The sequence below is a fragment of the Thermothelomyces thermophilus genome, chromosome 6, assembly GCF_000226095.1.
Source record: "Thermothelomyces thermophilus ATCC 42464 chromosome 6, complete sequence".
Taxonomy (NCBI): Eukaryota; Fungi; Ascomycota; class Sordariomycetes; order Sordariales; family Chaetomiaceae; genus Thermothelomyces; species Thermothelomyces thermophilus.
The window spans coordinates 4,072,391-4,096,093 of NC_016477.1; the positions used below are offsets into that span (position 1 = coordinate 4,072,391).

At 54.8% G+C, this 23,703-nt stretch overlaps 8 protein-coding genes and 1 non-coding gene across 9 annotated transcripts; 5 read left to right on the forward strand and 4 right to left on the reverse strand.

The window, feature by feature from the left end:
- The first annotated feature begins 2,579 nt into the window (after nt 1-2,579).
- On the forward strand, nt 2,580-8,803 carry MYCTH_61507 (ABC transporter). Its single transcript, XM_003666435.1, has 12 exons — nt 2,580-2,949; nt 3,097-3,634; nt 3,949-4,455; nt 4,564-4,797; nt 4,930-5,627; nt 5,718-5,880; nt 5,945-6,385; nt 6,455-6,578; nt 6,673-6,860; nt 6,980-7,598; nt 7,705-8,160; nt 8,311-8,803. Exons 1-12 carry the CDS (start codon nt 2,725-2,727, stop codon nt 8,564-8,566), a joined length of 4,449 nt encoding a protein of 1,482 aa, XP_003666483.1. The 5' UTR covers nt 2,580-2,724; the 3' UTR covers nt 8,567-8,803.
- A 3,409-nt stretch (nt 8,804-12,212) lies between these two features.
- On the forward strand, nt 12,213-13,421 carry MYCTH_2311234 (uncharacterized protein). The gene has a single exon (XM_003666436.1). The coding sequence runs from the start codon at nt 12,436-12,438 to the stop codon at nt 13,078-13,080; it is 645 nt and encodes a 214-aa protein (XP_003666484.1). The 5' UTR covers nt 12,213-12,435; the 3' UTR covers nt 13,081-13,421.
- Nucleotides 13,422-13,519: 98 nt separating this feature from the next.
- On the reverse strand, nt 13,520-13,631 carry MYCTH_t172. Its single transcript has one exon. It is a non-coding gene; the product is annotated as a tRNA-Arg (tRNA).
- Nucleotides 13,632-15,247: 1,616 nt separating this feature from the next.
- MYCTH_2046354 (uncharacterized protein) lies at nt 15,248-15,691 on the forward strand (the record flags this gene model as incomplete). The annotated part of the gene is made up of 1 exon (XM_003666437.1): nt 15,248-15,691. A coding segment is annotated over one exon (444 nt), but the record flags the coding sequence as incomplete, so codon positions are not given.
- Nucleotides 15,692-15,726: 35 nt separating this feature from the next.
- Nucleotides 15,727-16,808, forward strand: MYCTH_2311235 (uncharacterized protein). Its single transcript, XM_003666438.1, has one exon. It carries the CDS (start codon nt 15,833-15,835, stop codon nt 16,553-16,555), a length of 723 nt encoding a protein of 240 aa, XP_003666486.1. The 5' UTR covers nt 15,727-15,832; the 3' UTR covers nt 16,556-16,808.
- Nucleotides 16,809-17,527: 719 nt separating this feature from the next.
- Nucleotides 17,528-18,496, forward strand: MYCTH_37844 (carbohydrate-binding module family 18 protein; the record flags this gene model as incomplete). Its single annotated transcript, XM_003666439.1, has 1 exon — nt 17,528-18,496. The coding sequence occupies one exon, from the start codon at nt 17,528-17,530 to the stop codon at nt 18,494-18,496; it is 969 nt and encodes a 322-aa protein (XP_003666487.1).
- Nucleotides 18,497-19,281: 785 nt separating this feature from the next.
- Nucleotides 19,282-20,513, reverse strand: MYCTH_90632 (aquaporin-like protein; the record flags this gene model as incomplete). The annotated part of the gene is made up of 4 exons (XM_003666440.1): nt 19,282-19,429; nt 19,505-19,691; nt 19,779-20,141; nt 20,171-20,513. The coding sequence occupies 4 exons, from the start codon at nt 20,511-20,513 to the stop codon at nt 19,282-19,284; spliced, it is 1,041 nt and encodes a 346-aa protein (XP_003666488.1).
- A 736-nt stretch (nt 20,514-21,249) lies between these two features.
- MYCTH_2311238 (uncharacterized protein) lies at nt 21,250-22,287 on the reverse strand. The gene has a single exon (XM_003666441.1). The coding sequence runs from the start codon at nt 22,136-22,138 to the stop codon at nt 21,374-21,376; it is 765 nt and encodes a 254-aa protein (XP_003666489.1). The 5' UTR covers nt 22,139-22,287; the 3' UTR covers nt 21,250-21,373.
- A 25-nt stretch (nt 22,288-22,312) lies between these two features.
- Nucleotides 22,313-23,505, reverse strand: MYCTH_2316418 (uncharacterized protein). The gene has a single exon (XM_003666442.1). The coding sequence runs from the start codon at nt 23,237-23,239 to the stop codon at nt 22,799-22,801; it is 441 nt and encodes a 146-aa protein (XP_003666490.1). The 5' UTR covers nt 23,240-23,505; the 3' UTR covers nt 22,313-22,798.
- Nucleotides 23,506-23,703: the final 198 nt, after the last annotated feature.

The following is a 23,703-nucleotide window of genomic DNA, read 5'->3' on the forward strand; positions in this document are numbered from 1 at the left end:
GTGAGTGAGTGTGTGTGTGTGTGTGCGTGTGTATGCGAGTGTGTCTTTGTGCGCAAGCGCGCTGCGAGAGATAGTATGCACCCACGGGCGTGTATGGGTGTGTGATTGTGGATATGTGTCTGTGTATGGGTAAAAGGGAGTATGTGTGTGTATGGGTATAGAGGGGGGAATGTGTATATGGATAGAGGTATATGTGTAGGTGTGTGTGCGTTGTGCCTGTAGGTGTGAGCCTGGGTGTGTTGAGTAGGCGAGTGAGTGAGAATATGCGGCAACCTGGCTGCCAAAGAGGTTGGGGAGGGGGAGGGAGGAAAGGGTGACGGTGGTGAAGTTCGAATCGATAATGGCGCTGAGAACTGAAAGGGCGCAGAGGTAGGGCTGGTGTCGGTAGGCGGCAACACAGCAAAGAGGACGGATCTTTGATTTTTTTTTCTTCCTACCCTCTTCCTTTTTGCCTTCGTTTTTGCCTTCGCTAAGGGAAAAGATGCGGCGTGGGTTACCAAGGAGCAAAGCTCGGGACACGGGACAAGTTGAAGACCAACTTTGGCTACGCCAAGGGGAGAGCACTCAGTCATTCGACCTGTACCTGACCCCGAAGGATCCGAATAGAGACAGTTATGACATGGTATTAAGACCTGCATACATCATTCGTTGGGATCATGGAACTCACCAGTTATATGGAAGAGGTTGTCTGATCCCTGCCCTCAGGTCTCAGGTCTCTCCGTCTATTTCCAGGTTTTGCTCCCTGGCCGCCCTCGCGCATGGAGGGCGGCGGGCGAATACGGGGAAAAAATTGTGATGCTTATGTCTAGGCGTAGCAGAGCGTTGTCCACATCCACCTCATTCCAAGAAGAGTTACAATATGAGGTGACATCCTGTAAGGCGTGATGCCAGTTATTCTTGGGAGAGGCTGGCTCTGCTGGCCCAGGCCGCAAACCTGGAAAGGGCCAGAATGCGGGCCAAGTGGATTAAAGGCGGCTCGGCATGTTGGAGTGCTTGACAGAGATTGACGCCGGAATTGCGGCATCGGGGAGATCCAATCAACACGTGTCTGCCAAGCTGGGCCGGCCTGGAATAACACGAGACGATCGGGTACCTGGAGGGCCACGGAGGTTACACTGCTTCCTGCTACGCTGGCATGCGACTTGGCGGTACCTTTGTGTATTCCGTGATTCCGCGGAGTTTCTTGACTTGCATGCAGGGGAACTAGTTTGTCTTGCAAAAGGGGGGGGGGGGGGGGGGGTTGGACTAGCATGTTGCCTGCAGCGGATATCTAGTGTAGCCGGGCCGCCATGACGGGGAACGGCTTTGTCGATCACCTTGGGGATAGCGGCGGGAGATGGACGGCCAATCAATACGACGGGCCAAGACCTGTCATCGAATGACAGCCGCTAGCGTAGGGCAGGCTCGCTCCCGCCATCCCCTTCCATGCTAGCGAGTCCAGCCGCATTCAGAAGTAGTGTAGAGAAGGGCGGGCGACACAACAATCGATAGTGTAATGTGTGTAACTGTGGCATGGCGGCTGAGGGCGCAATACCACCCGAACATTCGGCTGGGACCCAGCCCAACGCCACTTTGACAACGTGGATCCGGCATGGACGAGTGTACACTTCGAAAATAGCTACGGTGGTAATTACACCACATGGCGGCGCACATAACATGCCTACATAATACACATATGTACATGTAAATATGCACTTTGTATAGTACACCACCGACCTTACAATAACTCGGTACGAACCATTCCACCAATGTCCAATACTAGGTAGTGTACCGGTAAGCTGACTATGCTCGCCAATCTCGCCAATGGTTTCCCTAAAAGGGGAGTTGATCGTCCTGCCAAGGGTCACCATGTCCAGGTCGGCCCGGCATTGACGCAAACTTACAGGCACCGAACAGATGGAGCCGAGCAAAGCCGGATTTCCAACCGTGTTCCTTGGCTGCGGCTATCACAAATGCCCCGCCGTCGGAAACCGCATTTGCTTAATTGGGTCTGTTCCTTGGCCGTCTAATGACCATCGGTGCAGGTTTCCCCCGGTCTATGATTGCTCGTATGCAATCTAATATGCATTCACATACATACATACATCCACTAGACAGCTGACCGCTGACCACTTCCGGACAGCTCCCTCAGCTCCTCGGGAATAGGAGGGCAAACATATCCGCCCTCCCCATGGTAACGTCCCATCATTGTGGGGAGGCCTGGGGGGGTGTATATTTGGGCTGGTCCAACAAATCGCGTTATGTATGTATATAGATTCTGTAAGCACACGTTCAGCGTTGTCCCATCGCACCTCGATTCCAAAGAATCGGCCACGGAATAACCGAAGCTGCTTCCTCTTCCACCCTGCTTCCAAGGCCGGATCGCCCAGTCTAGACCTAGCAAAGCGCAATCAATCAGCAGAAAGCGTTTTTCTAGGGACCCGGAGGAAACCAATATGTAATTAGGACCTGCAGCCCAGGGATATACGCTTCTCTGTGCTGAGAAACATTGCCGAAAGTTCCAAACTCAAACATCATTTCAGACCCTTTTCTTCTCATCTCTTCTTCCCCTTTTTCACACACACACAGACACACACACACACATTTCCCCTTTCTCCTCTCGCCATTGTCCCCACCTTCCAGTTCCTGTCCTCTTCTTCCGCGGATTTTCTATCCCTCCCGGAACCTGAGCCGTTGGGCTTCCCGCCTGCGCGCGCCCTCGTCCGATGCGCCAACTAGACAACCATGGCCCAACCGTCTCCCGTTTCGTGTGTGCGCGTCGACGACTCGTTCGGCCCTCACGCCGGCGACTGTCGCGGAGGCTTCGACTTCACGCTACTCTTTGAGGAGACGATCTTGAGGTTGGCGCCTGCCGGACTGCTCCTCATCGCGCTTCCGCTGCGCGTCTGGTACCTGTCAAAGCTGTCGAGAAAGCTAGTATCTGCCAAACGCGCGCTGCCAATCAAGATAGTAAGATCTCAATCGCCCCCAACAACCTAGTCATCCATCTATCTACCCAGCATTACGAGCGCTGGATCTGGCTGCTCGCTCTGTGTGTGCTGGGACCACCGGGAGGGAGATTTCGCGACTGACATACATGTCTCCTGAACTGAGCAGGTCGCCTGGATACTCCTCGGATCGCTACAGCTCGCTACACTAGTCCTGTGGGCTCTCCCGTCCGCCGCCCGGACGACCACTACTCTACCCTCGGCTGCTGTCGTCTTGGCCTCCACGGTTGGACTCTGTGTCCTTTCTTCCCTGGAGCACACGCGTCTCGTACGCCCCTCGACGTCCATCGGCGTCTTCCTGTTCGCCACGCTCTTGTGCGACATTGCCTACACCAGGACGCTTTGGCTCCGAGCGGGAGACCAGCTACACCACAATATTGCCATCCTTGCCACGGCCGCGGTAGCCACCAAGGCCTCTATCCTTGTACTCGAAGCTCTCGACAAGCGCGGCACCTTTCGTCCCGAGTTCCAGGACTACCCGCCAGAGGCCACGAGCAGCATCTTCAACCGCGCCTTCTTCTGGTGGCTCAACCCCCTGTTCAAGCAGGGGTTTCGCCGCGATCTTGACGTTGACGACTTGTTCCTGCTCGATAAACACCTACGCGCGTCATACGGATTCGCGCGTTTTCAGTCAATTTGGAACTCTAGTGAGTATTGGACAGTGGGGCAGATGTCTCACCTCGCGTTTGAATCTCATTTTCTCACTCATCAATTTCTGGAACCCATGTTTTATTGTTTCTTTTTTTTTTGACCCCCCCTCTTGCATGCTCACCTAGTAATTAAGCAGCATTGGCTCACTGTTACACTTTCTGAACTTCCCGATTTCACAATCACCCCCACCCACACCCCCTTTATGTCCAATAATCAACCAACCCCTGGAAACCACGTCATAGACCGCAACCATAGGCGCATTGTTTCTTTCTTTTTTTTTTTTTTTTGGTGTTTTGCTGACACATACTAGTCACAGAAAAGTCCCCCTATTCTCTGCTGTGGGCATCCTATCGCGTCCTCAAGTGGCCGGTTCTCCAGACGATCCTGCCACGGGCCTGCTACACTGCCCTCTCGTTCTGCCAGCCGTTTCTCATCAACCACGCGATCGTGTTATCCCAGGAGCCGGTTACCAATGTCAGCACGCAAAAAGGATACGGCCTCATTGGCGCGTACATCTTGGTCTACGGCGGCATCGCGCTCGCCATGGGCCAATACCAGCATCGCACGTACCGCAGTATTGCCATGCTCCGCGCCGGCCTTGTCTCCATCATCTACCGTAAGACGAGCACCGTGAGCCTCAGGGGAATCGATCCAGCCACCTCGATGACCCTGATGAGCGCCGACATTGAGCGCATCGTCCAAGGCTTCCAGACAATGCACGAGATCTGGGGCAACTCGATCGAGGTCGCGCTGGCCATCTACCTCCTCGAACGGCAGCTAGGGGTTGCGTGTGTGGTGCCTGTTGCCGTCTCCATCTGTAAGGCATTCTACTTCCCTCCTTTCCCTTGCCGGCTGAATAGTTCTCCGGACCACCCATGCTCAGGGGCACGCTCGTCGCTCGCTCTCTTCGCTAACGCACAGGCAGTCTCCCTGCTGGGCTCCATCGTGGCCATGAACTTTATCATGTCCCGGCAGGCCATGTGGCTCGAGGCCATCGAGAAGCGCATCTCGGCCACGTCGGCCATGCTCTCCTCGATGAAGGGCGTCAAGATGTGCGGGCTCAAAGACACGCTGCTCTCCAGTCTGCAGCAGCTGCGCGTCGATGAGCTGAGAATCTCCAAGAAATTCCGGAGGTTGATCATCTGGAACATGCTATTCGGTAAGTGAAGGCGGCGCTCTAGACGTACCGGCCAACATAGATAGGGGAAATGAGGAAAAGAAAGAAAACAAGATAAGGGATTAAAAAAACAACCAAAGGACAACCGACTAATCATGGAACATACATATACAGCCTACATGACGCAGGTCTTCGCGCCCGTCCTGACCTTCCTGGTGTTCTCCATCCGCGCCCGCGACACCGGGGATAAGACGCTGGACACGGCGCGCGTCTTCACGTCGCTATCCCTGTTTGCCCTGCTCTCGGAGCCCCTGGCCTCGCTCGTCATGGCCCTCGCCGCCTACCTGGGGGCCGTCGGCAGTTTCGTCCGCATCCAGCAGTTCCTCGAGTCCGAGGAGCGGCCGGACATGCGCAAGCCCGAGGCCGAGCCGACCGAGAAGCCGCGGATCGACGAGTCGGCCGCAGATGCCGTCGTCGTTCAGGGCGGTAGCTTCGGCTGGGACCCCGAGAAGGAGCCCATCCTCGAGGACATCACCATGTCGGTCCCCTGGCGCAAGCTGACCATGGTCGTCGGCCCCGTCGGCTGCGGCAAGTCGACCCTGCTGCTGTCCATCCTGGGCGAGGTGCCCGCCCTCGCGGGATCGGTGCGCCTCGGGTCCGCCAGCGTCGCCTACTGCTCCCAGGACCCCTGGCACATGAACGGCACCATCCGCCAGGCCATCGTCGGCTGCGAAGAGTACGACGAGATGTGGTACGCCCGGGTCGTTCACGCCTGCTCCCTTCGGAGGGACTTCCGAGAGCTGCCGCTCGGCGATTCCACAAAAATCGGAAGCGGCGGCATCGCCCTGAGCGGGGGCCAGAGCCAGCGCATTGTAAGACAGCCCCCCCTTTCCAACAAACATCCATTCACTTCGAGGCGAGCACCGAGCTGACAATCCCCGTTTGCTCGTTTGTTTTCATAGGCACTTGCTCGGGCCGTATATGCCCGCAGAAAGATTGTCATTCTGGACGATGTCCTGGGTGGGCTCGACAACACAACTGAGAACCACGTGTTCCACAGCCTGCTCGGCGAGAAGGGCCTGCTCCGTGGTATGGAGGCTACCGTCCTCCTTGTTTCGTCTTCTGGTAAGTCGAACTTCAAACCCCCCCCCCCCTTTTCTGATAGCCACCCTAACAATGCTTTGAATAGCAAAACGCCTCCCGTACTCGGATCACATCGTGTGTCTGGGCTCGGACGGTAAGATCGATTCCCAGGGCACATTTGCCCAGCTCGACGCCGCTGGAGGCTACGTGTCCTCGTTCTGCTTGCCCCGCGCCGACTGGGCCTACACCCCCGAGGATGAAGACCAGAGACCCGAGGTCGCGCTCGAGAAGCTCCCGCCGAGCTTGACGACGGTGGAGGACCGATCTGGGGTGGAGGGGGATTCGAGTGCCTCGAGCACGTCGAGCAAGACGGCCTACAACAACAACAGCAACAACAACAACAACAACGCCGACGGCGGGGACGGGATGAGCCGGCGCACCGGGGACATCCAGATCTACCTCTACTACATCAAGTCGGTCGGCTGGTGGGCGACCCTCATCTTCGTCTTTGCCATCTCTGGCTTTGCTTTCTGCCTCTCGTTCCCCAGTAAGTGGTGATGCTGCTCTCCTGTCCAGTTCGGGAGGAACGGTGTCCGCTGACAGCCGCGCAAAACAGCCATCTGGGTGGAATGGTGGGCCGCCTACAACGAGGACGATCCCAATGGCAACCTTGGATACTGGCTCGGCATATATGCCATGCTCGGTGGCGTCGCCATTATCTGCTTGGTCCTCAGTTGCTGGTACGTGTTTTGTTTGGCTCATCCTCCCGGGTCTCTGGTCTCTCTCCCCGCCTCATGCTATGGCGTCCATGGGTTTCTAACCAAGGCCGTCCAGGCAAATGATCATGACAATGGTTCCCCGATCCGGCGAGAAGTTCCATTTCGCCCTGCTCAGCGCCGTTCTCAACAACCCCATGTCCTTCTTCGTCAACACGGACTCAGGAGTCACCCTGAATCGATTCAGCCAGGACTTGCAGCTCATTGATATGGAACTGCCCATCTCGGCACTGAACACCTTCGCGAGTGAGATATATCCTCCTCCCCCCTTTCCTCCCCCCCTTTTCTCTCTCTTTTTTTTTTTTTTTGGCCCCACAACCCACTCGCTTCCACCTCTTCCCTTTTAGGCTGACATCGTTGTCCAGCTCTTGTCATGTGTCTCGCGCAAATGGCGCTCATCGGCTACGGCTCTGTATACGCGGCGATCTCGTTCCCAGTTGTGCTGGTGTCCCTGTATATCATCCAGAAGGTGTATCTGCGCACATCGCGGCAGTTGCGTCTCATGGACCTCGAGACCAAGGCGCCGCTCTACTCGCTGTTTGAGGAGTCCCTGAACGGTATCGCCACCATCCGCGCGTTCCGGTGGCAGGACAAGCTCAACGACAAGAACCACGAGCTTCTGGACCGCTCCCAGCGGCCCTTCTACCTGCTCTTCTCGGTCCAGCGCTGGCTCACACTCGTCCTCGACCTGGTGGTCGCGGCCATCGCCGTGCTGTTGGTCGTCTTGGTCGTCGCCCTGCGCGGCACTCTCGCGGCAGGGGGCGTCGGCCTCGCCCTGCTCAACGTGATCCAGTTCAGCCAGAACATCAAGCTGCTGGTCTCGTTCTGGACGACCCTCGAAACGCACATCGGCTCCGTGGCCCGCATCAAGAGCTTCACCGAGACGGCCGTGCCCGAGGACCTACCCGAGGAGAACCAGCAGCCCCCGCCGGGTTGGCCATCGGCGGGCGCCATCGAGTTTAGCAACCTGTCGGCCTCATACAAGTTAGTGTCCCGCACCGTCCGGCCCCTCCCCTCCCCTCACCCCCGCCCAAACAATTACAACCGGTTGTTACCCAGGCTGACCATTGATGGCCTCCTTTCTCCCCAGCCGCGACGAGCTCGTATTGAAAGAGGTCTGCCTGTCCATCAAGGCGGGAGAGAAGATTGGGATCTGCGGGCGGACGGGCAGCGGCAAGACGTCCCTCATCATGACGCTCTTCCGGCTCGTGGACATGCAGGGCGGGTCGATCAGCGTGGACGGGGTGGACATCTCGACGCTGCCGCGGCAGGAGGTGCGCAGCAAGATCGTCGCCGTGCCGCAGCACCCGTTCCTCCTCAAGGGCTCCGTCCGTCTCAACGCGGACCCGATGGGCCAGGCGTCCGACCAGGACATCACCGCGGCGCTACAGTGCGTCCAGCTGATGGAGGCGGTCGAGAAGAACGGCGGGCTCGACGCCGACATCGACGACCTCAACCTGTCAGTCGGCCAGAAGCAGCTGTTCTGTCTCGCCAGGGCCATGCTCCGCCCCAGTACCATCCTCATCCTCGACGAGGCCACCAGCAGGTTAGGAGAACCAAACCCCCCCCTTTTTTTTTCTCCTTCCCTCACCCAATTTGACCATCTTTTCTTTACATATTTTTTTCTCTCTTTTTGATACCCCGATGTCTGACCGATCTTACAAAACTGCGCTTGCTGACATATATCAATCAATAGCATCGACGCCAAGACTGAGGAGACCATGCAGCGTCTTATTCGGAGGAAGTTCGCCAACCACACCGTCATCGCGGTGGCTCACCGCATCGAGACCATCATGGACTTTGACAAGGTGGCGGTTCTCGACGCGGGAAGGCTCGTAGAATTTGACAACCCGTATAAGCTCCTCGAGTCGCCAGGGTCCGCATTCACAAAGCTGTACTGCGCAGCACTGGCAGAGGAGGAGGAGGACTTAGATAAGAAGCGGCCGACATGAAACTTGTTGACATGATTAATTAGGTACAGTACATGATGCATTTGACACCAGGCGGTAATGGCCATCAAGAGGGGGGTTGGAAGTCGTGCGGTACATCAAAGTGCATAGGTTGTTTTGAGTCGGATTTTTCTCCTACTTCGCTTTACACATGTAATTACCCGTCGATATCGCTTCATACCTGTACAGTAATTATGGACGTACATTCGGAAGAGGTGCGCTTCCCGATCGGGTAACTACATAGTTATCTGTGCGGAACTATTGTTGTATGTATGTACATATATATGTACGTACATACATACTGTAATGCACGTCTGTACCATATATGTATTGTACATACATAGGCACCTGCGCAGTTGTGCAAGGTTAGTTAAACCCACGCCCACGTTGTCCTACCAATTCGTACTCGCATTGGGAACCCCGAACGCTGCATCCATGGGATCGTTCCCGAATCTGTCATGAAGTGTATAAACAATTCAGGTAATTAATCGTTTCATATTACCTCCCAAAGTTCATCCCACCACCATGCTGCCTCTTGGCAATCGGGAGGACACCCAAATCCTACGCTCACTTAATACACCTAAGACTTTCACAATGTGGCCCCCGCAGAGCTTTCGCTCATGGCCCGCTCTGGTTATTCAGAGCGTTTTTTTGTGGATGTGTGCGTGTCTCTATCCCATACTATGGCTTGTCTCCTCTTAAATGTTGGCAGGCAGGCTCGTCCACCAGCCAGCGTACCAAATTATTATTCGTATTCGTAGCCTGTCGCTTCATTTGCTTATTATCGCAGGCGCCGCACCATTCACGGGGTGCCAGACTGCAGTGTTGGTTGGCCTGAATGAAACCGAACGCAGCAAAGTGGCGCGGATGGGGCTATTGGGCGCTTTATTGCATGCTCCCTCTACTCGTCTCTGGCTAAACTGCACGCCACTGGGGACCGAGACAAATTCTTCTGTTCTAGAACTTCGCGACCAAAATGTCGACGGCAGCTGCCGCAGCTGAGTCTGCGCCAAGCGTCGGGACAGGGGCAACTCAGACGCCGGCCGACAGAGGTCCTCCCGTTCCCGTTACTAAGAGAAAAAGGATAGAAGGGGGGGGAGGGGTGGTTAACTTCGATGTCGATGACAGTGCAACCGAGGGTGATCGACGTTACCTAGGACAATGTCCTCCTTTTTTGTTTGAAGACAAAAAAAAAAAAAAAATAGAAGCTTACGTTGATATTAGCGTTCCGGAAATCAGGTTTGGTTCTCTTCAACTCTCAACACTCTGGAGCGTCGTTATGGGGATGAACAGTCCGGGCTGATCATTTGGTAGGGTGCCCTAATGGTATGACGAGAAGTATTTTCTCAAGGCTCAAGGTAGTGCATTCTCCCTGCTTTTTGCCAACCTTTGGTTCCCTAGCCCCTCTTTTTGTTTCCTACGTCTAAATTTCTTTTTGTGTAACTACCCTGATTAGCTGTCTTGACGAACGCGCCATTCTGACCCCGGGTCGTGTCAGGGCTCAGCGACATTGGATAGCAGACAAGCGAGATGGGAATTTGGGTCTTTCAGGGCCGTGGATGCTGTGTCTTCGAGACTCGTGTCCAGGTCAAGCAAGATATGCCTGGGTAGAGCTTGGATAGCAAGCCGGCACGGATTTCCGGCTTGTCGAGCTTTGGGAGGTCGCACAGCACGCATGTCACGACCATCAGTACTTACCAACTAAAACGTTGAAAGATAAATCACCTATACCACTATAGATGAAAGAATCAAACAGGGACATGATATCGCCCTGCTGTCTGCCCAAAACTCAGACGCATACGAACCTAATCAGGAGCATATTATACCCAGAGACTCTTGGGATATCAAAAGATCTCGAAATTGGTATAATTACTGTTTCCATTATCGATTTCGGATTTCATCATTCCCGTGATTGAACGCTAAATCACGAAAACGAAAGCAGGATGGCAATGAATCGTGTTAATAAACCAGGTAATTAGGTACCTTACATAATTACTATTACTCTCATGCCGTATACCGGTTCCCACAACCTTCTAGGCTGTCGTGCTGCGTGATCAAGCCCTTGATCCGCGGTAAACTTTCATACAGGTGATACGAGAGTTAGTCATGGCGTTGATTTTTACTAGGATGAATATGGTAGTGCCACAGTTGCTTCAGATTCAACGGCTTGTGCCATGCTGGTTGGCTGGAAAGAGAAAGCGGCAGCCTGTGTTAGTGTTAGCAGGGCGTTGACAATGGCTCGCAGTGCAGTGAGCGCGCTGCAAGCGCCGCAAGAAAGGACACGTTATTGGGGGGTGGAAGGCGTGGAACCACTCAATTGGAAGAACATCAGGGTACTCCGTACGGCCGAGTTATTGCCGAGGTGTGAAGAGGATAGCATCAGCCAGAACAATCGGCACGACTCAAGGTATGGAATGCAGGCATGATTAATTAAGGATCGGCTAACTCGGCACAAACCTTCCTATAATTGTATATGCCGTCGATTCTGCCTAGCTTTTCTAAGTTTGCCCAGTTACCTAGGAGGGAAGGTAATTACGTCTGAATTGATGTGATCCGAGTAGTGCTTGGTAACCTAAGGTAGGTAGGTACCTTTACGGCCGGCCTAGAACTTTCGAGGGACGGGGGTGTGCGAAGCTGGACAAGCGGGAAAAAATAACCCATATCTGTCTTGATGCACCGGTCATTTGTTAGTTTCCCTTTGGATGCTCTCATTGCTTCTAATTCCAGGTGTATTTGTGAGTCGGCTTCCATATCTGCCCATTCATGTAAAGGCAGCGTGGAGCATGCGTGGTCGGCAACCCATGGGGGCATGTCCGGAGCAATGCTGGCTTGGCTGCTTCTATTTTGATCACACTGCTTACTTACACGCTTACAACCAGGTAATTACGCATCCAAGTACTACTGTGCAGTTAGATTACGGAGATTCTCTTCAGATCCGTGCAACACACTAGTCGTCGCTTACCGGGTTTCCCCACAGCACCGGGTGTTATGCTTCAACTGCTTACGTCTTGGCGCGGATCGATCTTAGCCAGCGCTTTAGTGCGAACAAGAGAATGCGCGCAAGATTTGGTCTCCAATGCTCTTCGGTTGCAGTGTAACAAGGACTCGCGGTACGCTCTACCAACTGCTCCGTAGCCAGAAGAAAAGGCTATCACCTTGGGGTTTAAAGTCCCTCCAAATTGCGTCTCGGCTGGGGCCGTAGAGTTGAAAGTACATACATACGTAGGTACCTACCTCCTTCAACACCTACTTATGTACGGACGTACATACAAATTGTTTAGGGACACAACGTAGTCCCCTCTAATAGACCGTCTTACAGGAAACCTTCTGAGATATTGTAGACCCCTTTCTCGTTTATCGACAACGCCGCATTGCAAGCTGGAGCTAGCATCTGGCCGTTATGTTTTGCAGAGGTATCTTACGACCTATTTTGGGTCATCTCAGGTGGGGCAAGTATGTACCTCAGCCACAACACTCGGTGTAATTATCACGTTGGTGTCTGATCGACATCATGCTTTGGAGAGAGTAGACCTTTGACAATTCTATTTCGAGATTCGGTCAGCGGCGCAACCCATTGCAACAACCAGCTTGCAAGCCCGTGGAACGTCAGCATGGCCATCATCGGCCGAGGCCGGGGTAAACGACGACGAGAGGTTTCAACTCCAGACCAGTTGATGGGAGGAACCAAATGGAATATATTAAGGGGGCATCTCGATTTGCAGTTTCCCCTCAGCTCGAATCATCAACTCATCTGGTGTAAACCTCTCAACAATTGAGCAAGATTTGACAACTCGACCAAAATATACGGTCCGCACAAGCCAAAACATTCATCAGAAAAAACGCACACTCCTTTCCCCGATACACGATTCAAGATGAAGTTCCAGCTCATCACGGCGGCTGCTGCCATCTTCGCCGCGACCGCGGCAGCGCTTCCCGCCCCCCGGCCTGACAGCCAGGCCATCGACGTCCGTACGGACGACCTGATCGACGAGACGAGCGTCGAGGCCGTCGAGGCCGCCGACGCCCGGGATCTCGACACCCTCGACACCCGCGCCCCGCTCGATCTCGGCGGTGACCATGATGTCACCGCCGAGTATGCGGCCATCGAGGCCCGCGACACCGAGTCGGTTGAAGGCCCCGAGCCTTTTGACCTCGGGGGAGACGATGACGAAGAAGAGTATGCGGCCATCGAGGCTCGCGGTTTCGAGGACGCTGAGGCGGCGGATGACGAGAGCCAAGATGCCCCTGTGGAATTCGATCTCGGGGGCGACGATGAGGGTGCCGAGGATGAGGACGCTGAGGATGTCGTCGACAATGAGGGCGATCACTTTGAGGCCATCGAAGCCCGCGACGAGGGCTCTGCGCAGGAGTCTCACGACTTTGACGCGGAAGCCGAGACGGACGACGCCACCGAGGATGTCAGCACCGAGGATGTCGAAGCTCCCGAAGGCGGGGTTACGGACGCCGCCGATAGTGAGGCTACCGATGCCGATGAAGATCAAGACCTGGATGAGTGAGGTGGGATTTAAAAGGACGGCCTGCTATTAAGCAGGGATTTGACGATGATCTTTTGGCTTCTAATTTGGTCTCCATGGTGGCACTGTTTAGAGTGGCTTGGGAAAGCGGCAATTCAACTGATTTGTGCAAATCATTTGGCCTGAAATGTATATATGGCACGCACCATGGCGTGTATTTTCTCGAACTCTTAGTTCTTGTTCAAGTTTCGATTCGTCTGAAATTTTTGATCAGTTCCATCTTCCCTACCATCACCCTGACCGGCTGTCGTTCCCTCTACTTCCCTGTAGCCGACTGCTCGGGGAGACAATAGGAAATCAGGACCAGAGCTGGGTCGCTCGAGCTGATAATCGAGGGAGAGGATGGAGGTGCAAAAAGCAACACGGTTGGAGGTAGGAGAAGGAACAAAGGTAAGATGTAAGCGGTCTTGAAGAGACCGATCGATCCACCCAGGGGTCGAACCTGGAACCTCCTGATTACTTGATCAACCGAGATAACGATGATATCGGAAGTTCAGTCGTAGTCAGACGCTCTGCCATTGAGCCAGCGGACCTTGTTGTATTTTTGTGTGATTGGCGTTGAACTCATAAAGGTTCCGCCAGTGCGTCATTTTTTTTCTCCGGAGAAAAAATCTTGCTTTCACTCCATGCTAAACCCAGTTGTGGCCAGAGCACAGGTCCACTTCAAGCTCCATCATTTTTCTTAAAAGATCTTGTATGTGGAGAGGGAACTGCTGCCAACCTAAGCTAGCAGGCTCATGTTGGTTGTGAGGGCTGGAGCAGCTCTGTTTACTTTCCTGACTTGGACGGTTTCCAGGGAGGGTCTGTCCACACGCAGCAGATCCCCAAATGGTTCTCAAGTCGATAAGTCTTGACCGAGCGCTCGTATCCTTTCGTTTTGGAAGTATAGGGAAACTGGTCAACGCCATGCTAAAAGGACGTCCACATTTGCATTTTTCTATCTCCCTGACCATTATCTGGGAAATGATGGAGAGCAGAACGGGTGACATTCATCGTTATTTAGGATAGCCATGACGAGGATACTAACACCATTACGTCTGGTGGGAGCAGGCCCTTCCAAATGACATTAAGATGAGAGAGAGATGTTTTTGACGTAATCAAGGCATGCTTTGACATTGTGAGCCCAGAAGGGGAGCGGCGTCTGTCGGGCCGTTTGGTGAAGTTTACCTCAATTGAGGGCCCTCTATATCTACACACGTAACGTCAAAAGACATGTCTTTAGCATTTGTAATGACGGCTAGGTAATCTGCATCTCACCAGACACCATCGGCATACTCATATATCTGCCTCGAAAGAATGCCGTAGCGAAGAGGATGCTCAACATCGCTCTTGAATGTGACCAAAACTTTGCTGAAAATAGCTGTCTAACAGCACCCCGTCGTCAAATTTTCTGAACCCCTTTCCCTTCTTTAAATTAACCTGATATAATTATAAAGTTCGTTTTCATCTTAAGGAAGTGTCCACCCACTAATATGTTTCAAGGGGAATGATGGGATCTGAGAGATATTTCCCAATCCCCTTTCTTCTGTCACGCTTGTTCTCCTCCTCTTTAGGGAGTCTTCTTTGAGGAGGCTCTCAATTCGCACGCTCCTTAATACCCGCATTTGACAGATGCTGACCCGCATGGCCCAATCTCACATCGCTTTGCTATTTAGCATCCAAGGACTGGGCCAAGGGAGAACTGCTTAATCACAGCAAGATTGCCTCCTGCACGCTTTGCTCTTCCGTCACTTTGTGCCCCTTCCCGTCCTTTCGTCCTATAACCATCGGGCAGGTCGCACCGGGCAATGAGTTCTTGGTTCGGACCTGCAAGTGGGGGGATTCCAGATGTTCCTTCCCTACTTTCATTCCGTAATTATATTCTATTCTCTTCACGGGAGGAAAAAAGCAACCTCGACTGTGCCTGGTTGAAAACAACACGTGATTACGACGTGTAGGCGGCTTAATTAATTATCTTGGCTTCTCGTAGCCGCCTAGCGGAAAACTCTGAACTAGATTCCTATCGAACCCTGCTGGCCGTTCTCACATCATGTCTGCCACAATGAATTGTCAGGAACGTCATGAATCAGGACACGAAGCATCTCCTTGTGGGTATGCTGGCGTGATCGGTGCGGGCATTGCTGGTCTCGCAGCTTCCATTGCCCTTCGCCGCGCGGGTTGGGATGTGGAGGTATTCGAGAGGTCACAATTCAAGAACGAGGTTGGCGCCGCAATCACCATGACGCCCAACGCCGCCCTGGTCTTGAGTCGCTGGGGTTTCGACATGGAAAAGGCAATGGCAATGCCAAATCGGTCACTGGTAATCCGTTCGGCCACAGATCCTTCCGTTACCCTGCAGCGACAAGATTTTGCCGACGGCGATGGGGTGCTGAAAAATGGGGTATGGTTATTTCACCGCGTGGACTTGCACAGCGAGCTGAGGAACCTTGCTACGGCGCCGCCTACGGACGTGATTCCTGCAGCTCCCGCGCAGATCAAGTTGGGATACAAGGTCGAGGGGTTGGATTGCGAGAGTGGAGTTATAAGGCTGGCCAATGGCCAGACTATCCACAAGGATTTGATCGTTGTTGCGGATGGCGCACATGCAAGTGTTCCCTGGAAGGAGTCAATGCTTGTGCAATTCATCTACTAACATAGAACACGATTGATACAGAGTCAGCTGATTTCCGAAGTCGCCGGACATCCCTGCGAAGCCCGCCGAAACGGCCGATCCATCTATCGCTGGCTAGTTCCCATGGACATCGTCATGGCCGACCCGGAGCTCGGGTCCGTCTACAGCAGCGAGCACTCCGGTTTCGTGGCGTGGCTGGATCCGAGCACCCGAGCGTTCTGGGTCAGCTATGTGTGCCGCGGTGGCAAGGTGCTGAACATCGCTCTCGTGCACGATACGCAACCCGACCGTGACGAGGACGGGGTGTGGCACTCGCAGGTGCCAAGGGAAGAGGTCCTCTCCGTAGCCCAAAACTTCCATCAGTCGATCAAAAGGATGATTTTCATGCCTACTGAGGATGGCATCCACGTTCATCATGCGAAAACACGACCGCCGCTGGACAGCTTCGCCCGCGCCCGCACCGTGGTAGTGGGCGACGCAGCACATGTCATGATGCCCTCCCACGCCGCTGGCGCGGGTATCGCCATCGAGTCGGCAGCCTCACTGGAAGTTCTTTTTCGGGAAGTTGACGGAAAGGATGGCCCGACCGTGAGATACCGACTCCGGCTCTTTGACAAATTGCGCATCCCTCGATGCAACCTCACCATGTTGGTATCCAATAGTCCCCAGGGTCAACCCCGGAAATCCGGTGTGGTAGATGAGATACGCAAATTCTACCAGGGACCGTTGCCACCTTCTGATGCCCTGCCGTACTCCAAAGCCTGGAGAGATGTACTCTTTGGACACGACGAATTCCGGGCTGCCGAGAAACTGTTGGGGGATGAAGGGGTAGAGGTCAAAACGTAATTACCGTGCATAATCAGCAGGAGATGGTCGAATGCCATTGAACGGATGCTGCTTGTGGGGGGCGATAACTTGACATGGGATGATTTCTGTGTCCAGTCTTTTAGCTGTCGGTTGAGTTCATGTTGCTGTTAGGAGTCTCGCAACCCCCGAAGTGCCTGATTCGCATTTATCCGCACCTGAGTCCCTCGCCGAATTCAGAAGTAAGGAAACTGTCAGTTGCTTGACCAAACTCTGATGGGCAGAGCTAACATGTACTGAGGGCGAGGGGAAGGTAACGGTAACATTGAACTCATCTATTTCCCAACCCATTTTTGGGTTGAACCACACATCACCACATTCCGAATTAATAGGCTTTCAAAGTGGCCCTTGGGGTGTTCTAGAATGACCTGGTCGACCTTCCATAGTTAAACCCCCCGCATTGAAGCGAGTCCCGTTGGTGACACCGTTCCAATAAAAGGTCCAGTCACCGGGCTCATCGTTGCGTCTGTGATATTGAACCACCGGGTTTAGGCGCCCCATGCGACCCTTCTGAGGCCACGGCGAGACGGAATATTATCTCACGCTGGCCCTGCCAATGCTCACTCTGGCCGGTAAAATCGGCAACCGTTCATTTAGCCTCATCAAGGTTTGCCCTCGTATAACCCAACAATGCTCCGGATAGTGTTTGTTACCACCTCTTCAGTCGTGATATTAATTCCAGAGCACGCTTGGCACCACCTTTCCGACTGCGGATGCCGCCAACCCCCCCGCGGATCTCTGATTTACCGCCGGCAGTCGAGCTTTGGGGAAAAGCTGGCACCGACCGACGGCATGCACTGCGCGAAGGTTGCCGGGCTTCATAATTATCTGCACGATGACTCCCACCCCTCCCATCTGGGAGATCTGCGCGTTTGCTCTCGTCGATCACGCACACATCACGCACATCCTCCCTACTCTCTGTAGCGGCACGGACCGGGAGCGGCTGCTGAAGAAATGAGATCCATCTATCTCGGACTGGCGGCGGCGGCCTTGTGCTGGGCCGGCGCCCTCAGCGATCCAGCGGCGGCGAAAGACGAAGCCGAGTTGGCGGCGGCCTTGGTCGGGCGGCACCGGCTTTCAAGGTCCAATAATAACGGGCACCGCTTCGCGAGCAGCAACCTGGCTGAACTTGGTGTGCGCCAGTCTACCGGCCAATGCGGCCCCGAATACGGGAGATGCCCCGGAGATCTCTGCTGCTCCGAGTACGGCTTCTGCGGAGACTCGATCGACCATTGCCATCCGCTCTTCCGCTGCCAGCCCGATTATGGCACTTGCGGATGGCCCAGGGACCCTCCGGCCACGTCGACATCGTCATCGACTCCGCCCGCAAGCTCCAGCTCCAGTACGAGCACGTCTCAGCAACCGCCATCTACGACCTCGAGCAGCACTATTACCAGCATTCCGTCCTCGACGTCGACTTCGTCCGGCCCGACCCCAACCGGCCCTCTCGAGGTCACCAAGGACGGCAGGTGCGGCAACAACACCATCTGCGTTGGCAACCCCAACTTCGGCCCCTGCTGCTCCCAGTTCTTCTGGTGCGGCTCCTCGGAGGAGTACTGCGGCGCCGGCTGCCAGAGCCAGTTCGGCGCCTGCATGGGCGTCCCGGGCATTCCCGGCGAACCGCCGAACAACATCACCACCAGCTCCACCACGAGCAGCTCGACGACGGCGACGGCGACCTCCACCACGGTCACCTCCAGCAGCAGCACCACCAGCACCTCGTCGTCCCCTCCCGCCTTCACGCTGCCCCCCGGCCAGGTGTCCAGCACCGACGGCAGGTGCGGCAACAACGTGAACTGCCTCGGCTCCCAGTTCGGGCGCTGCTGCAGCCAGTTTGGCTGGTGCGGCGAGGGCGACACCTACTGTGGCTACATCGCCGGCTGCCAACCCAACTTCGGGTACTGTGATCCCCGCCCGACGTGACAATTTTAACCCTTCCAACGAGTATTATTAGGCAAGGGCTTTATGTAAATAGGGACGACCAGGGGAGAGTTATATTAGTACGGTGGTGCGGAGCTTGTCACTTAATTATCATTGGACTGAGAGTACTTTGCTGGTATCGAGTGTGTCGAAACCTGATTGCGAGACTGTATCTCCCTGAAAGCCCGCTTCCGTTGTTTTGCTTTTGATTCATTTTGCTGCCTAGACATGGAGAGTCAGAGGCATGATTACCTAGGTACCGAGTACGTCTTGAAGAATATACCTTCGTACACTACTGGTAATGACGAAAGCCGCTGCTTGCCTGACGTCACGAAGCATCTGCCCCATCTAAGCATATTATTCTTCCTCTTTTACTCCTCTCACTTCAGACATGTGTTTCCCATGAACTGTTGGCTCAAGACACTTTTCGCAAGCCCAGTTAATGGTCGCCCCCAATAGCATTGCGCTGACTATAAAACTAATACTCTTGTTGCGTCTGCTGGAATTAAGTTTAATACTGGAAAACTCCTAGGCAGGGTGTGACTGGTCCGATCCGGTTGATCCAATGCAACAAGCACCCGCCAAGCGTGAAGGCCTATACTTAAAGAGTCCCGGGTTTTCAACAGCCAAAGCTAGGTATCTGACCGTCTAGCGAGCCAACTTATGAAGAAACTGTATTGCTCGCCTGTCCCTATCCATGCAATGGGGACAATGTGTTGATGACCACTCCGTAATATGCTGCTCTCTAGTAGCCCACCAATCAACTACTACGATTGAACAAATTACCATTAGTCAAGATTCGATTGCGGTTGTACTTGCGGTTGTACATCTGCCGCATGGGTTGCATCGGTCGGGCTGGTGCTTGGCCGTTCGGTGATGTTTTTAGACGCCTTGTTCCTGAGTTGTCTCTCAGACTCTTGCTTTTCGATCTCGTTCCTTCACTCGCAGTCAGCGGTCTACAACGATAGAGGGACAAGCCGGGAGGGGGAAATCGATTGCGGGTCGGCGTACCAATCCTGACTGGGGTTGCACTCCTTCCACCGGAGGTACTTAAGCAGGACGTAGAAGGCACATGCAAGGAGGGACCCAAGGAGGGGTCCCACCCAATAGATCCAGAAGTACCCGGGAAAGCTGTGGTTCACGACCGCCGGGCCGAGAGACCGAGCTGGGTTCAACGACCCTCCCGTGAAGTAGACCCCTTTTTATTCATTAATAGTCAACAAAAAAAAAAAAACAACTTTAGACGCACACAGTCCGTATGAGATGATAAGTTATGCGAACATACCAATAAGCTCTGCCAGGAAGAAGGCGATTCCTATCCCGATCGGAGCGAGGAAGGTCGACTTGTGCTTCTCAGCGGCGAGCATGATGATGACAAAGACGAGCTGGGCGGTGAGAAACATCTCGATGAACAAGCCTTGCGAGATGCTGGCCCCTCCGCCCAGCGTCGTTGCCACCATCATCGGACCGGGAAAGAGTGCCGAGACAACGGCGGCGGCAGCGATGCCCCCGATGAATTGAGCAATCACAACGACCAAGACTCGGATGCCGGAAAGCCCTCCAACCAGAAACAGGGCGAGAGCGACCTTGACGACCCCTTGTTTCAGCCATAACGTAAATGTTTTGTTTTCCTCTTCTTCTTCTTCAGCTATCGTTGGAGAGGAATCAGTCAGCGACTTACAACAGGATTGAAGAGTCCACCAGTGACCCGGTAAAAGGCCCAGACATTGGCCATCAAGCTGAGGCCAAAAGCGAGAGCGATGAACATGAGATTGGAAGTGTTGGGCAGAGGAGTGTCACTTCCTGCCGGAGGGGTCGGAGGGGGAGTGTTGGCGATTTGCGTGCCCGCGAAGGAGAAGAACAGGAACAGGAAGGTGCCGACAAACTCCCCCAGAGCGGCCACTATGTTGTTACGGGCCGTGAGAGGCCGGGTCAGCATGGGCAGCCTCCCAGAGGACTCATTCTGATTCGCAGTGTCCGAGGCAAAGGAGAACAGGCGGAGTCTCCTGGAAGAGTTCATGACGGCAGTTTCTACTCTCGAAGGAGCTTGGGGGGACAATAAGGTCGCTTATGGTGTAGGTAGCAGTACAGGTCTTCCACCTCGAAATGGGTGAACACTTGTGTGCAAGCTAAAAAATGTTAGCTCCTCTTATACCCCCCCCACAAGAAGTCCTAGTCGGGAACCAGTTCGGCTGGCATTGGATGCCCATTCCCACAAACAAGGATGTTACGCTTCATTACGTCTACATACAGGACACTCCAAAAACTATTACGTTGATGTCTCGTATCTGCCCTAAACCCCGCGAACTGTTGGTGGAGTGGCGCCGGAACCGTCTGGATCCTTCGGACCAGAAACTGGCACTTTTGTCAACTCGGCATTCAGCATCGGAAGAGGCATGCTTTTGCTGCTCGGGAGCGACCCTAAAACGAAGCTATCTCGGCTTTTCCAGAGATCTATTGTCTAGTGGTGGGGAGTTTGCGCGTTTTTGACAAACAAGTGACATGTGCCAAGCGGAACGGAACAGCAGCAGAGAGAGAGCTATCTTTTACGATCTACTGTGTAATTATCGGGAAGCGGAGCACAACGATGGCCAACTAGATCGAGGCGTGGGTTGTTTGCCAGACGTAGCGTGTGGAGGATCGGTCTAGGCCTCGCCCGCCTGGGTCCCGGCGGCGGTTCCGACATGGGCGGATATGGGCCACATGTAATCCGTATGTATGTTATGTATGTACATACATACATACAATACAATACATACTTTCAGCACGAAGAGATCGGCCCGCGACGACGTCGAGCTATATGCCATCTTTGAACCGCGCAACAGGCACACCACACTCCTAACCCCCACTCGTCGCCCGCGTTCTGCAGTGACAACTTTACTAGGCTGTAGGCACTGGGACACCGCTGATGCTGGCCAACTCATCCAGCAGCTCGTCCTGCAGCTTCACATCTCCGGCAACGGCACTCGGCTGTCTCTCTCTCGACTTGAAAAAATAGCCGCCCCGGCTCCATCCGGCCTCGCCTTCCCCCAGTGCGAGCATGACATAGGTGTCGACGCCGTCGTCGACCCTGTCCGGGGCCGAGGGCCCGCCCATATTGGTGGGCACCCAGCCCGGGTCGACCGAGTAGCAGCCGACCTGGGCCCAGCGGCGGGCAAACGCCTTGGCAAACATGACATTGTGGAGCTTGCTATCGCTATAGCCAGTGGACAGGATCTGCTTCCCCTTGCCGTGCAGCTTGGGCGGCCGGCCGGCCGCGTGCATGCCGGACGAGACGTACACGAGCCGCTTCGGCTTCGCCATGAGGCAGGTCAGCAAGTACGGGGCGAGCGTGTTGACGGCGAAGAGGGTCGGCAGGCCCGACTTGCCCGGGACGCTCTCCATCCCCACGTAGACGCCCGCGTTGTGGATGATTGCGTCATAAGGGCCGAGCTTGTCCGCCGCCGCCGCGAGCTCCTTCGTCTCGTCGATGCTGGTCAGGTCTGCCACCAACACCGCCTCGGCCCCCGGGCAGGCGGCCGAGGCGTCGCGGGCGCGCTCGGCGTTACGTGCGTGGAGGACTACTTGGTGTCCTTTTGCAACCAGGCGCCGGGCCGTCAGGGAACCGAGGCCGTCGGACGAGCCCGTGATGAAGAAGCGACCCATTCGCACAGGAGTTTCCCGGGTGCGATAATTAGTAGGGAGAGGAAAAAAAAAAGAATGGCAAAAATGGGGAAGGAATAAGAATAAAGAAGGAAGATGTTGGTAGGGATCGTAAATCTCTAGCTCAGACCCGAGAGACACACAGAGAGAGAGAACTGGGAGAGGGTTACGGGAATGAGAGGGGGTCACGGTCGGATGCACCGGTTTGTTTATCGCCAGCCGATTGCTCAAGGACCCGCAAGCGCAGCATTCCAACAGCTTTGAGCGGCAGCTTGCGCGGTTCTGACCCAATCATCGTACATGTACGCCGTGGGGGGCAGGTTCCGGTTTCAGGCCTTCGAACAGCTTCCGTTTGTGTCGTGATGGGGAAGCCAGCCGTTCGCCAAGGGCTGCTGCGGTTCGCAGGAAAAGGAACCATAGGACCGGCGAACAGGAGGAATAAAGGGAGAATAAAAAAATACAACTGCGGGAAGCAAAGCACGACCCCCAGAAATGATTAACTCCTGCCGTATGTACCTGATCTATCCGCGCTATGCTTCATTGACAATGACCGCCGCTGCCGCCGCCGCCGCCGCCGTTCTCCTCCTCCAAGCATCCAAATTATTATTAAAAAAAGCCGTGTCTGAAACGAGAACGCCACGGTCCCCAGACCGCCCCGTCACATCACCCCCTGCCGCCGTTGTAGTCGGCGCCGCCGGCCTTGCGCAGCTTGGCGACGATCTCGTCGGTGTCGAGGTCCCTCTTGTCGTCGGCGTCGACCTGGACGCTGTAGTGGGAGAGCACCTTCTTGACGGCGCCGGCCTCGATGCTGACGCGGGCCTTGCGCATGATCTTGGTGTTGCGGCCGATCCAGACGATGAGGACGAACTTGATGCGCTTGCTCTCGGCGTCGTTGGCGTACTCGACCCGCACGTACGCGTACTGCACCTGCCCGTCGTCCAGCTCGCCCGCCAGCTCGGCCAGCCCGCCCGTGCCCGTCTTGCTCAGCACCAGCTTGTTGCCCGTCTCGCCCACGTACGAGATAAGCAGCCAGTTGGTCTCGTCCTTGTCCGACCGCACCGCGTCGTACGCGGCAAGGATCTCGGGGGAATCCGCGCCGGACATGGTTCGGTCGTTGGTCGTTCGGAATGCTAGGTCGAAAGGGCGGAGAGAGAGAGAGAGAGAGAGAGAGCGTGGAGAGAGAGAGAGGGAGAGGGGGGGCAGAGCGCTGCTGGAGGGGGTCGGGGACAAAGGCGAGAAGAGGGGAGAAACGCGCGGTGGTAAACGGCAGGGCGAAGCTTAAAGGATCTTTGCTTTTCTCTTATATTTGAGGCATATGTGAAGTTGACTCCGAAGTGCGCGCGCAATTGCTAGACGAAGATGCGGTGTGGCTGACCCCTGGAATCGCTGGATCTCAAAAAAAAGGAGGGGCACTTTTGCTCCAGGGTTCACCAGCGCAAGCGCCGATCGGAACAGGTTGCGGGGCTTGGCATCTCCATCCCCAGATAGTGGAGATACCCAAAGCCCAAGCCTCCGATATCCCATACTTGTATGTATGTACACTGCTCCTGCCTAGCCCTAACCCCGAT

Coding starts and splice junctions, on each gene's coding strand:
- MYCTH_61507 (XM_003666435.1), top strand. CDS start 2,725: ATGGCCCAACCGTCTCCCGTTTCGTGTGTGCGCGTCGACGACTCGTTC. Junction 5,881..5,944: donor CCTCCTTGTTTCGTCTTCTG/GTAAGTCGAACT, acceptor TGCTTTGAATAG/CAAAACGCCTCCCGTACTCG. Junction 6,386..6,454: donor TTTCTGCCTCTCGTTCCCCA/GTAAGTGGTGAT, acceptor CGCGCAAAACAG/CCATCTGGGTGGAATGGTGG.
- MYCTH_2311234 (XM_003666436.1), top strand. CDS start 12,436: ATGAAGTTCCAGCTCATCACGGCGGCTGCTGCCATCTTCGCCGCGACC.
- MYCTH_2311235 (XM_003666438.1), top strand. CDS start 15,833: ATGGACATCGTCATGGCCGACCCGGAGCTCGGGTCCGTCTACAGCAGC.
- MYCTH_2311238 (XM_003666441.1), bottom strand. CDS start 22,138: ATGGGTCGCTTCTTCATCACGGGCTCGTCCGACGGCCTCGGTTCCCTG.
- MYCTH_2316418 (XM_003666442.1), bottom strand. CDS start 23,239: ATGTCCGGCGCGGATTCCCCCGAGATCCTTGCCGCGTACGACGCGGTG.